Source organism: Zootoca vivipara, chromosome 8 (assembly GCF_963506605.1).
Source record: "Zootoca vivipara chromosome 8, rZooViv1.1, whole genome shotgun sequence".
In the NCBI taxonomy this organism is placed as follows: domain Eukaryota; kingdom Metazoa; phylum Chordata; class Lepidosauria; order Squamata; family Lacertidae; genus Zootoca; species Zootoca vivipara.
This window is the reverse complement of record NC_083283.1, coordinates 87,329,022-87,343,435: the sequence shown is the minus strand read 5'-3', so window position 1 is coordinate 87,343,435 and position 14,414 is coordinate 87,329,022. Positions and strand designations below refer to the sequence as shown.

Below are 14,414 nucleotides of genomic sequence, written 5' to 3'. Positions count from 1 at the left end.
ATCCCAAAATTAATTAAAATTAAATTAAACAAATGGTAATCCTCAGGTTAAATAGAAAGTGGTTAATACTCGCCAGGACCAACTGTTTCCACTGATATTATAAGGACCTGTGAGCAGGCTGGGAAGCCTCCTTTGTGCTTGTTCTTATACAAAGAGAAAATGAGTCAGACTCAACCCTGGCCAAAGGCCTGGCAGAACAGCTCCGTCTTGCAGGCCTTGAGAAAAGATGTCAAATCTCGCAGGACCCTGGTCTCTTGTGAGAGAGTGTTCCACCAGGCCAGGGCCACGACCGAAAAGGCCCTGGCTCTAGTTGAGGCCAGTCTGACCTCCCTGGGGCCTGGGATCTTCAGGATCCTCTGCGGGACATACCAGGAGAGACGGTCCCATAGGTACAAGGGCCCTAGGCCGTATAGGGCAGGCTTCCTCAACCTCGGCCCTCCAGATGTTTTTGGCCTGCAACTCCCATGATCCCTACCAGTGGTCAGGGGTGATGGGAATTGTAGTCTCAAAACATCTGGATGGCCAAGGTTGAGGAAGCCTGGTATTGGGCTTTAAAGGTTAAAACTCCGGGAGCCAGTGCAGCTGCTAAAGTACTGGGTGAATGTGATCCCGCGGCGAAGACCCCGTAAGGAGTCTCGCTGTGGCATTCTGCATCCGCTGGAGTTTCTGGGTCAGTCTCAAGGGCAACCCCATGTAGAGTGAGTTACAATAATCAAGTCTGGAGGTGACTGTTGCATGGATCACAGCGGAGAGGTTGGAGCAAGAGAGGTAAGGGACCAACTGCTTAGCTTGGCGGAGATGGAAAAAGGCCGCCTTTGTTATAGCTGCAACCTGCGCCTCCATAGAAAGGGAGGCGTAGAAGATGACACCCAAACACTTGATGGAAGGCGCTAGCACTAGTTGCGCCCCCGCAAGGGATAGGAGTTGGCCCCCCAACCCCATAGTATCATCTTGACCCAGCCAAAGGACCTCTGTCTTCGAAGGATTTCACTTCAACCGGCTCCCACGTAGTCATCCAGCCACGGCTTCCAGACATCTGAACAGTGTCGTTGTCTTCTTCTTCTTCTTCTTCTTCTTCTTCTTCTTCTTCTTCTTCTTCTTCTTCTTCTTCTTCTTCTTCTTCTTCTTCTTCTTCTTCTTCTTCTTCTTCTTCTTCTCTTAAACAGCTCTATGTAGCCATTTAGTATGGCCTCCACTATTCCTCTCTTTCCCCACAACGCATTGTATCATAAGTGTCTGGTGCTGGTAACAGGGAAGTTTATAGAGGGAGAATGCTACATGTCTATATATAGTCTCAGAGGCTAATCAGATATAATCTTTGTCAATTTCACTCCTACAGCAAAGGCTCTTGCCAGTTTCACTGCTGCTCTTTTCAGCCTTTGCAATGGGACTCGATAATGTGTAGCTGGCACTGAATTATCCAGGACTAGTAGCTAGGTACACAATCATAGAATCATAGAGTTGGAAGAGACCACAAGGGCCCTCCAGTCCAACCAACTGCCAAGCAGGAAATGCCATCAAAGCATTCTTGACATATGGCCGTCAAGCCTCCGCTTAAAGACCTCCAAAGAAGGAGACTCCACCACACTTCTTGGCAGCAAATTCCACTGTCGAACAGCTCTTACTGTCAGGAAAACAAGCCTTTGTGTGAGACAGCTGGAAGGAGAACAGCCTTTTAAAGGCGGGAAACAGGCATGTACATACTCTGTGGACAGAACTGAAAACAGCACCAAACCTCTGAGGAAACCAGGGGACAAAGTTCCATATCTCTCTACCTGGATCCAAAAAGTGATGAGTGGAAGGAAATAGTGCTCTTTTGCACAAGTGCTAAGAGAGAGGACGCCACACTAACTATAAGGGGCAGGCTCTATAGGAATCCTCTTGTGAAAGGAGAACATGGATTTAGTTTTACTCTTCTCATTCAGTGCTCTGAACAGCTCTTCCACAAAAAGAAGAAGGGTATTTTCGGATCCATCCCTCCACTGCAGTTCCCTTGCTTGTTGCAATCTTCCATGGGTCCCCACTTGCACACATTATAAGCTGGATCCTGATGGGATCTGATGGGACAGGAATGTTAGCATTGCAGCTGTGCTGCTGCTGTAACCAGTTAATACCTTCGATGTAGTAATAGTCCCTTAGAAAGAGCTAATATGAAATATTTCAGTTAATTTCTTTCCTTATGCAATAGCATCAGGCCAGTGAAGCTGTGGTGAAGGAGGAGTTGAATTTGCAGTCAAGGAGCAGCAAGCTGGAATGGCCATGTGCAATCCTTTAACAACCAACTGTTTCCCCTCTGCACCTCCCCAGCTCCACTTATGAAGCAAGCTTACTTGTGGGTGTCCTGGCTGGAGGGGCAAAGGTGTGTGGGTGGCGTGGGGGGGGGGAGAAGTGGCTGATGAAAAGCAGTAGGCAGAGAAAGATTTATGCATGTGATCTATTAAAAATGTGCAAGTAATTGAATTCATTTGCAAACTCCTCCGACAGATTAAAGGGAACCATCCAAAATGATAATTCATTTCAGTTCCTCGAGTCTGTCTTGAGGATGCCACGAGACAATCCGCTGTACATTTTCAGAATCAAGTAAGTGTTCTGACAATTGCTTGTCATGCTGTCCAAATGCTTGTTCTACAGCAATAGGATAATTATGGTTATCTTTTCACATCCCTCTGAATGAGACTTCTCTCATTCAGCCATGTCATTTTCAGACTTGTGCTTTTAATGGCTTCATCTCCACACCCAGTGATTATTCAACAGAAAAGGCTGTGCCTCCATCAAAACAAAGAGTTTTGATGAAGGACAAAAGAATCAGGGATCAAAAAGCTGTTTTCCTAACCCCTCTATCATGAGACAAACCTGTTTCTGAATGGGGATGTGGCTGCCTGGGTTTCCTCCCCAAAATCAGGCAATGCACATGCTCATGAAACAAAACCCATGCCAAGCACATCACACCACACATACCTAAGGGCACCTCCCTCTTCTGGCCTCCTGGAGAATGATCACAACGTGCCAGGCTGCGCTATCGGACCTCTTGAATGGATGCAGTACTATCAGTCGATCAAGACCTGGATGTTGAGTCCAATCAATTAATAGTATCCTCAGAAGATTTACCAGCCTGGCCTCCAGTAACTATAACTGAGGTCAAAAACCTCATTATGCAGCTAAAAAAAACACAAAGCACCAGGCATTGATCACTTGCCTCTGGAACTCTTGAAATCCAATATTGATTGGTGGGCACCCCTGCTTGTGGTAATATTCTCACTTATTGTTTCATCTAGTCTACTCCCTGACACTTGGGCCACAGGGGTAGTCATCCCTATATTCAAAAAGGGCCTCACATCTGATCTGGCTGGCTAGAGACCAATCAGTTTGTTACCTATAACTAGTAAACTATATGCAAAGCAGCACCTCTATAACAAACTAGCCAACTGGATAGATGATGAGGCTATTCTCGCCAAAGAGCAAGCAGGATTTAGGCAAGGCAGATCCACCCTAGATCATTGCTTTATTCTAGCACATCTCATTGGCAAACATGCTAAGAAACCACGTGATGTGCTTTACGCTGTTTTCATCGATTTGAAAGCTGCATTTGACTCAATTTCACGAGTAAGACTCTGGGATAAGCTGAACTCCTCAAGTACTGTATAGACAAAAGACTACTGTACCTGATTAAATGCTTATACTGGTAGAAAGATACTGTGTTGAAAGTGTGCTGCTCCACTAATGGACAACTTATAGGATCTGTACCAGCCACAAAGGAAGTCAAGTAAGGGTGTATTCTAGCCCCGGCACTGTTCAACTTATATATAAATAATAATGTCCAGCGTCTAACATCTCCAGGGTATCATGCCCCTAAACTGGCCACAAAACCCACCTCAGTTCTATTATATGCAGATGATGCGGTTCTCCTATCCCAAACAAAAGCAGGCCTAAAAAGGCTGATGAGAGAATTTTCAGGATATTGCCAGAGAGAACAGCTGGCCATGAACTACAAGAAAACCAAAGTCATGGTTTTCTCAAGAAACTACAGGGCCCATAGATGGCGCATGGACAACCAGCTAATTGAACAGGTCAAAGTTTTCAAATATCTTGGCCTTATTTTCCAGTCTACGGGGTCATGGGGAGCACATCAGAAATGTGTAAAAGAAAAAGCATCCCAAAGCACCAAAATACTGACACGCTTTTTCTACACATCAGTCCTGGAAGTGTTCCAATCTAGCACAGTTATTATATGGGGCTCAGATTTGGACAGGCACTCACCTTGGATCTATGGAAGCTGTCCAATCCAAGTTCTTAAGGCAATTTTTCTCTGTACCATCCTGCGTCCCAAACGCATCATTGCACCTAGAGGCTAATCTTCCCTCGGTAGAATTACAGATCTGGCTTACCTATTGGCTTCGCCTAAACTCAAATCCCCCCTGGTCTAATATCCCTAGTGCTGCAAGATTGTCACAAGAGCACCTGGACTAAAATTGTCTATCAAAAACTTCACTCTTGTAGTTTATTACCACAACAGCTACTCACTTTGGGTTTTAGTAAAGCAAACAGTCCAATTTGTCAGCACCTAAATGATATCGAGCGTCAGAACAACTTGGCCACAATAAGGAAATTTTGCCCATGGTATGACTATTTTCCACCTTCCCATTTCGACTCTCTGGAACCCTATCTGCATAACCTAGCAATTCTAAAATATAGACACGCTTTTACTCTTGCAAGATTGAATGTATTGCCCTGGCTGTACTTAAGGGACGATTCCAACAGATTCCAAATGAAAAACGGTTATGTCCCTGTGGAGATGGAAGTACCGAATCGGTGGCGCATGCCCTTCTGGCTTGCGCTCTTTATAAAGACTTGAGGAATGAGGTTAGCACCCCTCTTTTATTGTCCATTCTGGGTCGCCCAACCACTGCCCCAGTGTCCTTTCCCTTGGCAGATCAAGATGAGCAGGTGACAGCAAAGGTGGCAAGGTTTTTAGCTGGGGCAATCAGAATGAGATCCACTATTTGACAATTGAGTCAAAGCCCTAAAATGTATTTTATATAATTGACTTTTTATTTCTATTCTTTGTATATTGTATTGTTGTTTTATTGCTATGGCCGATGGCTGACGCAAATAAAGATCCATTCATTCATACCCCAGAAGCTTTTGCTCCTTACAGCCTTCTAAAACAGGTTGCTAGAAACAAGTCTACAGAACCGAAGGTGAAGGTATTTTAAAGCCGGTTAGGGTAAAGCAGAGGGAGCCAATGTGATGCCCTCGAGACATTATTGGATTCCAATTTCCATGAGCCCCAGCCAGCATGGTCAAGAAAAGAGGTGAACTATAGTCCAACAACATCTGGGGTATGGCAAGGGGATAATGACCTCTGTGACACTGAGGTATTCCTCCAAAAGAAACCTTCTCCCTGCAAATAATGGGCTTCGGCAAGACAAGGTGCAGGCTGTTAGTCTTCTGCTGCTAACCACATATACCGGGTACTTTTGGGGGCCCTTTGCACATTCCCCAAATCACATGAGAGCCACTGTCCAATGGGGCTTCCATGGGGCTGGAATAATGTTCAAGTGACCCAAACACATAGACAGGGATGGACGCTGTAAGAGAGAGGGCTTGCAGAGAGCAGCCCACTCTGCTTACTTCCATCAGATGGGAGAGCAGCAGCAAGTCTGGGAGTTCAAATCAGGAACAGGAAGGGTTAAGACGGGTCCAGGGCTCTGCAGAGTCCTGGTGGCTCAGCTCCAGGTTGGTAGCAGGGAAGCAGGGGAGGAGCTAGCTTCAGCAGGGGCTGGAAAGGAGGGAGGAGAGGGAACGGCACCTCAGGAGCCGGGTTTGGGACCATGGAGGACCCATAGAGCAAGGAGGAGGGGCGTTTGGAGTCTTAAAAGGGGGGTCAGAGCCCACGAGACACCATTGTGGGCTTCTGCCCCATGCAGAGCAGACATGATTTGAGACATCTCACCACTGTATATAGCATGCACAATAAAACTATGAAAATCCAGAGGATGTGTGGAGTGCTTACTCGGGAGTAGCCAACACCCCATCTGTGACAGCAAGCCCACAATCTTTTGATGGCTACCCCGAGGGGAGAGACCTGGGAACGTGGCAGCATCTAAATCGGAAGAGAGAAATGCCAAGGAAGGATTGGCATGCGTGAGGGGAGAAGCAGAGAGCAAGCTGCAGCCAGCACCCTGCAACTATGGAACGGCTCAAGCACCAGGTAGGCACCCGGGCACAGGGGAAGCCAGGCTTACTGAACCGAGCAGCTCTGAACACAGCCAAGCCGGAGGAGCGGAGGCTGGACAAGCAGAGAGGACACTCAGGAGGGCTGAGGAGCTGATTGCCGCCACGGGCCAGCGCATTGTAGGGCGACCCTCAGCACAAGCTGGCTCTAAGGCTGAAAGCGCATGGTGGCGTGGAAGTGCAGGAGGCTGAGAGGCGAGTCCGGGCAGAGGGGACAGACGGAGGGGAAAGGCAGCGGCCACAAGTTCCCATACAGTCCCGGGGAGGACCTGCAGCCCAGCACAGACCTCTCCAGCCAGATGTGATGCAGAGGGACAAAGCCCGCGCGCGGGTACTTTCAAACGCTGACGCGGGAAAACAGAGGGAAGAGAAAGGCGGGAGATGCCTTTACAATGCACCCAGCCACTTGGTGGAACACTGCCCCCAGAGGAAGGAATGGCGAGAGCAGGCAGGCACAGACACAAGCCTGGATGCCAGATCAGGAGGGGAGGGGCCAGGCGGAGCACCAACAACTGAGCCCTCCTGTAACACCCCACAGCACGACAAAGAGATGGAAGTAAGTCTGCAGCTGCCAAGAGGCCAGACCCAGGAGACAGTCGGGCTTCTCTGCAGGGGCAGCAGCAATGATTTCCTATCGGTGGACTTTGCTAGGCAGAATCAGATTCCCCTTTTCCCAAGGAAGCTTCCCATGAGCGTCTCGGCCATAGACGGCAGGGAATTGCAGGAGGGTGAGGTCACGCAACAGACCCCCTCTCGGAAGATGACAGTGAACAAGCACGCAGAAGTGCTAGCTTTGGACTTAATGGTCAATGACCCTGTGGGCAGCCAGCGCCGGGGAGATCTCACCTTTGGAGATTCAGACGGCAAGGAGCACTGCAGGAAAGAAGGAGAATCCTCAGGATCGCACCACATCAGCTCCCCAGGCGGATGGAACGACGCAGAGGCGGGGATGCAGGAAGAGAAACTGGGCCAACTCACCAAAGAGGACACTTTTACCCAGAACATACGGAGGGACTTGAGGGAGGGAGAGGGGGCAGGGGAAGGGCTTGCAGAGAAAGAGGGGTTACTCTTTAGCAATGATGCCCGGTATATGCCCCAGGACTCCCTCAGAGGGAAGATTCTCAAGCAATATCATGACAACCCCACGGAGGGGCATGCAGTACATGTCTTCACGAGGCTCACACCCAGTAAGGCCAGTCTTGGGCGAAACCCCAGAGCCTTCCCAGAGCAGGGGGAGGGGGAGATTGGGGGACCACCTATTGAGGCATGGGGTGAGAGGAGGGAGACAGTACACCAACAACTGGATGGAGACGTGGCAAGGGGCAATGAGGCTTACAAGGAGGGGGCAGACCATCACAGGGGACTGGAGAAGGTCTTCCACGGAGGGGACAGGGTCTGGCTGTGGTCAGAAGGCCTTCCCATGGGGGGAAGGGGGAAGAAGCTGGCACCCAGAAGGCTGGGGCCCTTCAAGGTTCTGACACAGATCAACCCTGTCACCTTCAGGGGGGAAGTACCTACAGCGAGAAAGGTCCATCCCGTGGGTCACAGGTCTTTGCTCTCACACTTTAGGGAAAGCCCAAGGTTCAGAGGACGTGACACACATCCAACACAAGACGCTGACAGGAGGGAGGGGGAGGAAATCACACAAAAGACACTAGACAGAAGGGTGGAGGGAGAAGGCAGCCAAGAGGTTCCAGAAAGAAAGGAAGAGGAGGAGGTCTACAGTGCCACAGCGAGCCCGGGCTCCCGGTGGGGGGAGGGGGGGTTAAAATGTCTGATGGCCAGGCAGGGCACTCCTGCTTCCCAAAACGCGGAGGCAACCACGCACACCATGCAAGGGGAGGACCGCACACTGGAACTGCACACTCCTTTCTCCCACAGACCCAAACCACCACACATCAGTAGCACAGGGAACACAGAGGGGGAGGGCGATCCCAGGTGGGGAGCAGGGGAGACGCAGACCCAAGGAGCCCTCCGGGAATCGGAAGCAATTTTCCAGAGGGAGGAGGAGGATGACAACGGAAGGAACTACACGGACCAGCCACCCAGCACCGACTGGGAACAGGATTTTACACACACTACAGAGGAGGAAGACCTGTCAGGCTTCCAGCCCTCTTTACAGACATCAGACCAGGCAAACCAGGCCTCAGAAAGGGGGGGGAGCCTGGAGGGGGGTGGATGTAAGAGAGAGGGCTTGCAGAGAGCAGCCCACTCTGCTTACTTCCATCAGATGGGAGAGCAGCAGCAAGTCTGGGAGTTCAAATCAGGAACAGGAAGGGTTAAGACGGGTCCAGGGCTCTGCAGAGTCCTGGTGGCTCAGCTCCAGGTTGGTAGCAGGGAAGCAGGGGAGGAGCTAGCTTCAGCAGGGGCTGGAAAGGAGGGAGGAGAGGGAACGGCACCTCAGGAGCCGGGTTTGGGACCATGGAGGACCCATAGAGCAAGGAGGAGGGGCGTTTGGAGTCTTAAAAGGGGGGTCAGAGCCCACGAGACGCCATTGTGGGCTTCTGCCCCATGCAGAGCAGACATGATTTGAGACATCTCACCACTGTATATAGCATGCACAATAAAACTATGAAAATCCAGAGGATGTGTGGAGTGCTTACTCGGGAGTAGCCAACACCCCATCTGTGACAGACGCCATAGTGACTTTAGGGCTTCCTGAACAGTACCCCATGTTTAAAACTGCTTTCAATACTTCCTTCATTTTCAAATGTGATTTGCTCAGTGGCCAAAGGGGGGTCTTGGGTGAGATACACTGGACCAAAGGTTATGAGCACAAAGTGCTGTTTTGTAGCCATGCCATGCAGAAAGAGAGAGGATGCAACTCACAAAGGGCTGATGAGCATGCAGGAATATATACTGATGCTTCAAACTATGCACCTTCAAACTGGAGACTACAGGATAAATCTCTGCAAGAAAATGTGATACTTAATTTTCTTCTTTTAAAAAATCCTACCGGTACATGAGTCTGTATTTGAGTGCTTGGAAGGAGAGGGGGAGAGTGAGTGAGGAACAAAACGAGACAGACATAAATAGAGACACTGCTACTTGTGGCTCTTTCAAGAGTTTTGTCAGCTCAAAGGTTCACTCCTGGTTCCTGCCCTGAGACCACACACAGACTAGAAACATCCCTGCTCCACATATCCAGGCTTGCACATGAATTTAGGCATGCACAATCCAAGCACAGAGAGATTTATTCTGCTGGGTTGCATGATAAATTGCTAATGGACCAAGGCACAGATTTATATAACATAGCAAACAAGTATATTTATTTGTGGCTGCAGAGGTGAACAATGGGAACCTGTCTCATTTTACCTAAGTCTGTCACTAACATCTTGTGTAGTCATTCCAAGTTTACCTCTTCAGAGTTAATTTCTCTCCTTTTGCTGTATTATCTGCAACTCTCCACCCCCCGGACCATTAGCCACAGTCCAACAACAACTGGAGGGCAATGTGTTGGCTACAGAGGCGGTTTTAGCTCAACAAGTTTGTGTCTTCCTCCCCCAAAAAAGCTCAACAACTCTGGTCAATTCCAATGGGTAGATCACTGATCACAGTCTCTTGGGAGTTGGACATCCCTGTTGTAAAGAATTCCTTGCTATCCAGAGTGTAAATGACACACCATTGTGTCTCCAGTTACTATGGGCAAGGACACTGTGGTTCTCCTAAACAAAAAACATGCCCGTATATGAGGGTCAGGGAACATTCATATATGATACAATGTATGCACATTTTTGAGCTTTGTCTGCAATTACCAGCAGCCAAGTTGAAAGAAATCTACATAATTACAACCTTGCTGCTGAAAAGACTTCTGCTACAGACACACTTTCTCAATTAAACACTTGCTGTGCAGCTCACTGTTGTTAGTTATAAATAAAAATGAATGGAGGGAGACGTTTTGTACACTATTAGTGTTTTAAAAATATTCAGAACTCAAAAGACATACAAAAGATTATCAGTTGCATCTGAGTAATTTCTGTCTCTTAGATTCTTCCTGGTTCCTACTGCATTTCTTAGCCCTGTTTCTCTTACTTCCTTCGCTTCCCATACTATGGTATTTAATATTTTGAGGAAAACATGCAATATGCAGATTCAAGGCTCTCCAATAAGTCCCGACTCCATTAGTGCTGCAAGGTAGGAGGGAAAATATCTGCAACATTATACTGTCTGAAAGTGAAGAACTCTGCAAGGTAATATCTGGTCCAAAACTACTAAGCTGTAAATTATATATGATATTGTATTTTTAAAGCCCTATTTTATGTATGCACACAAAGTGTGATGCCTCTACAGTTATGTACTCATCATTTTTATGAATGTTGTTTTATGAGTCATTTAGTGTGCATTTTGAACAGTTGGTTTTAAATTGTTGTGTTTTTATCATTTCATAAGCTATGTTGAAGGAGTGGGGTTGTGTATCCTATGAAGAAGCATTTAAATGGTAAATAAATAAGATAAGATAAGGTACCATGTGGTTGCTTTGAATGAAGCACTTCAAAATTGTAAAAATAGAAAAGCTGCAGCACACAGATATACATGTAAAATTTGAAATAAAATGTGATCCACATCTACCTGTCACAAGCAATGCCCTGAAATTCCTATGTGGATTTTGAGATGGATAATGAAATCAAGGAGGCTGCAGTAATGGAAGACTTCAATTACTGGGTACATATGTGTTCTAGTCACAACACAGAGAGGGTTTGTTTTTGTTTTTAGATACCCTAAGTGACTGCACCCCGGAACTGTTGGTGATGGAATTGGCCAAGTAGGTGCACGTGTGTCAGGGTGGAGCACAATCCTGGACACACCCAGAACCTGGTGTGAGATTTAAGCGTTGTTGAACCAACCGGGAACAGTGACTCTGCGCTATCAAATTCAACACATATGAAAGTGGACATTTGCTGGGAAGGTCAAACATGGTCACAAGTGATTTGAAAAGAGGAACTTGGTAAAAAGGACGTTGAAAGGCAAAAAAGGGGGGGGTTCTCCAAAAAGCTTGGGGGTTATTTAAAACCATAGTAATAGAAGCTCCATTAACATGTATTCCACAACAGATCAGAAAATATACACTAGGGCCAAGATAATTAATAAGCAGACTGGTTAATGAGCAGTCTCTCCCATCAAACACCGACCACCTCTCCCCACCCCCAAAGCAGGGGATTTCCCAGTGCTGTTAACAAAGCATTTACCTGTGGCCAAATAGATGATGTGAAAAAGCATCTCCTTGCCTTGAACCACATCCACCACCACATGGGAAAAACGGCTGTTGTCTTCCATGAAGTAAGGAAAGGGTGTGATGGGCTGGATCACTTCATGCATCAAAATAAATTTCTGGGCATCTTGGAGATTCCTCTCTGTCAGATTCAAATATGCGCCCTGGTCCATGGTGCCACACTGAAAAGGCACAAGTTTTCTACTATTGTCATAATAAAAGATTTAGTGAATGAAGACAAACCCTTCATATCCCTAGGTAAGAGAATCCCCAAACTAGTTCTTACATAAATTTGTACAGTAATGACTGGTCATTGAGCTACATGATGTACTTCAAAGAAAAATGCTTTTCCACAGTGGCAAGTCGTCCATACTTCCTCTGCAAATATATGACAAAATAAATATAGCAAATAATACAATTAAGGGCACTGAAAGAAAAAAGGGAGGAGGTTTTTTTGGTGGCCACAAGGGCTTAGTGGTGCGTCGTGCCAGGGTGCCAACCTCTCAGGGGCGCTGAGCAGCTTTGCCGGCGGCCTCCCCTTTCCCTGCATGCCCGCCAGCTGTGCCCCGTCAACCATATGGCTGCCTCCACAGGAGGAGAGTGATGCCTGCAGAGGCTTAGAATGGAAACTGCGCCCTGCCAACTATATGGCTGGTGGGCGTGCAGCTTCCTTCCCAAGTCTCCGTGGGAGGAGAGCAATCCCTGCTGAGGTTAGCATATATCACCCATGCTCAGAGATCTGCTCTGTTTGCCAATTTACTACTGGGGCCAGGTTCAAGGTGGTACTATTAGTATATAAAGCTCTTAACAACTTGGGGCCAGTTTACCCATGAGATAACAATCCTATATGCACCCACACAACCGCAGCGATCGGCAGAACCGGCAGTCCTACAGGTGCCACATAATACCCGTTCTGCATTTATAAGAACTTTATCATTTAATTCGGCTGTGACGCAGGATACGGGACACCCACTGGGACACGGGTGGCACTGTGGTCTAAACCACTGAGCCTCTTGGGCTTCCTTCAGCAGAAAGGATCTCGGTGCGTCAAAGGCGGGAGGTTTCGCTCCAGCACAGCGGACCCCCAAAAGAACCCCAAATTGAGTGTTTTGGGGACCTGGTTGTCCAGCGGACACCAAAAGCGGGCTCCCCCCTCCCCGTAGGGTTCTGTTTTGAGCCCCCAAGAGCGAGGGGGTCGGAGCTGTGGCGCACAGACCAATTGCTTCCTTTGACAGCGCAAAGCTGCCGGACTGTATGGCACCAGTGGTTGGCACTTCCAAGGCTAATTATAAATTAAGGACAGAACCGTGAATAATCTAATCATTGGAAAGTATTCAGAAAAATTTGGCCACGGGAAAGGGGTTTAAAAAGGAAGTCAATCCCCTCCCCTCTGATTAAACTAGAAAGCAGAGATGTTTTCTGAAGCCGGGAAAAGTGTTTGGAAAGATCGGAAACTCCAAAGATTGCCTTTTTACTCTCCCCCAGAAGCAGGGTAAGGGGGTGATTGTTTAAAAGTCTTTAAATCCCTGTGAAACTTTAAAATTCAGACAAAGAAAGGGGCTTCTTTTTTGGGAAAGTGAAAGTACGGTCAGTGAGGTGAATTTCCATTATGATGTCATAATAGGGTGGAAGTTACTAAGTTTCAATTCTAAAGGAAGCTTTTTGAACTTTTGTGGCAAAGGGAAGTTTGAAGTTCCCACATCCCTGACTATCCACATTCTTGCTGTGACCTTGAAGATAAAGAGACCTTAACAGCCAACATGTTAACTGACTTTCAACAGACTGTATTGAATTTGCTTTATGGACAAAAACAGGAGCTGCAAGCCATCAGAGAGGAGGTTAAAAAGTTCAAAGACTGTGAGGAAAATTTTAAAGAAGGAAAGAAGGAAACTGAGGGGGAAAAGGAACTGTGCAGTAAGAAACTGGACAGAGGAGATGGAGAAATAATAACAAATTTTGATGTTGGAAAAGAACAAGATGAAGAAAAAATACAGCAAGAAGCTCCAATAGACATTATTTTTTATTTGAAGAGAGAACAAGAGGTGTATCTGGGAGGGTTTGAAATTGCAAAAGTTAAAAGGGAAGAAATGAAGTGGTGTGGAGGGCAGCAGGGGGAAATGATTTCTTGTTGGGTTATGAGACAAGTTAAAGTGGGAGTGGGGTAAATAAAAGGATATGTCATTAATTGATAAAAATGGATTGAAAACGGTTTGGTTGATAAAAGTAAATAATTATGGAAATGAGAGGATATATGGAAATTGATGATTTGATTGGGAGGTTTGGTGATTAAGAAATGGAAAGAGAAGCAGAGAATAAAAAATTATAATGAGAAAAATGTTAATATTGGAATTTAAAAGTTATGGAAAATCTTGGAGGGGTTAGGGTTAGAGCTAGTTGATTTGGTTGATGGAAAATAAGAGAGTTTGGTTATATAAAAAATGTAAAATTGAATTTGAGTGGCAATGGTTTGTTAATAGTGTTAATATTGAAGATAAAATATAATTGGAAAAGAAAAGAAGTAAATTGAAGTTATGGAACTGCTAAAGAGGATTAAAAATTGAAAATCAGAAGGGGGGGGAATTGGGGAAGTCCAAACAACAATGTTAAGAGAAAGGTATGAGTTAAAAGTATTTTTTTGGTTTTGTGTTTTGTATGTGTAGCAATGTGTTATTTATTGTTTTTGTTTGTTTATTTTATTCTTTGTATTATGTTCTATGCGTGTTTTATTAGACCTGGGGTCAAAAATAGTGCTTTTGTTGAGACAGAGTTTTCCCCTTCAGTTGTGAGCATGTTCAGCCCTTTCCCAACCCATTAACTAGAATTGTTTCTCTGATTTTCTGTTACTGTACTTTGGGTTGATTTTTTATTTAAACATGTTTTCTTCCTGAGGACTGTTTTGAGGCTCTTAAATATACATATATTGTTTTATTGGCTTCAAAGCTTAGCTCTAAAGAGAACTACACAACATTGC

The 14,414-nt window shown here is 46.4% G+C and overlaps 1 protein-coding gene across 3 annotated transcripts in view; it reads right to left on the bottom strand.

Annotated features, from left to right (window-relative positions):
- Positions 1 to 14,414, bottom strand: part of SEMA5A (semaphorin 5A) — a 127,873-nt gene that overhangs the window by 26,563 nt on the left and 86,896 nt on the right. For all 3 annotated transcript variants that reach the window (XM_035101278.2, XM_035101279.2, XM_060278165.1), the window contains exon 10: positions 11,421 to 11,625. In XM_035101278.2, coding sequence (XP_034957169.2) covers positions 11,421 to 11,625 — 205 coding nt within the window. The remainder of the gene's footprint in view (positions 1 to 11,420; positions 11,626 to 14,414) is intronic.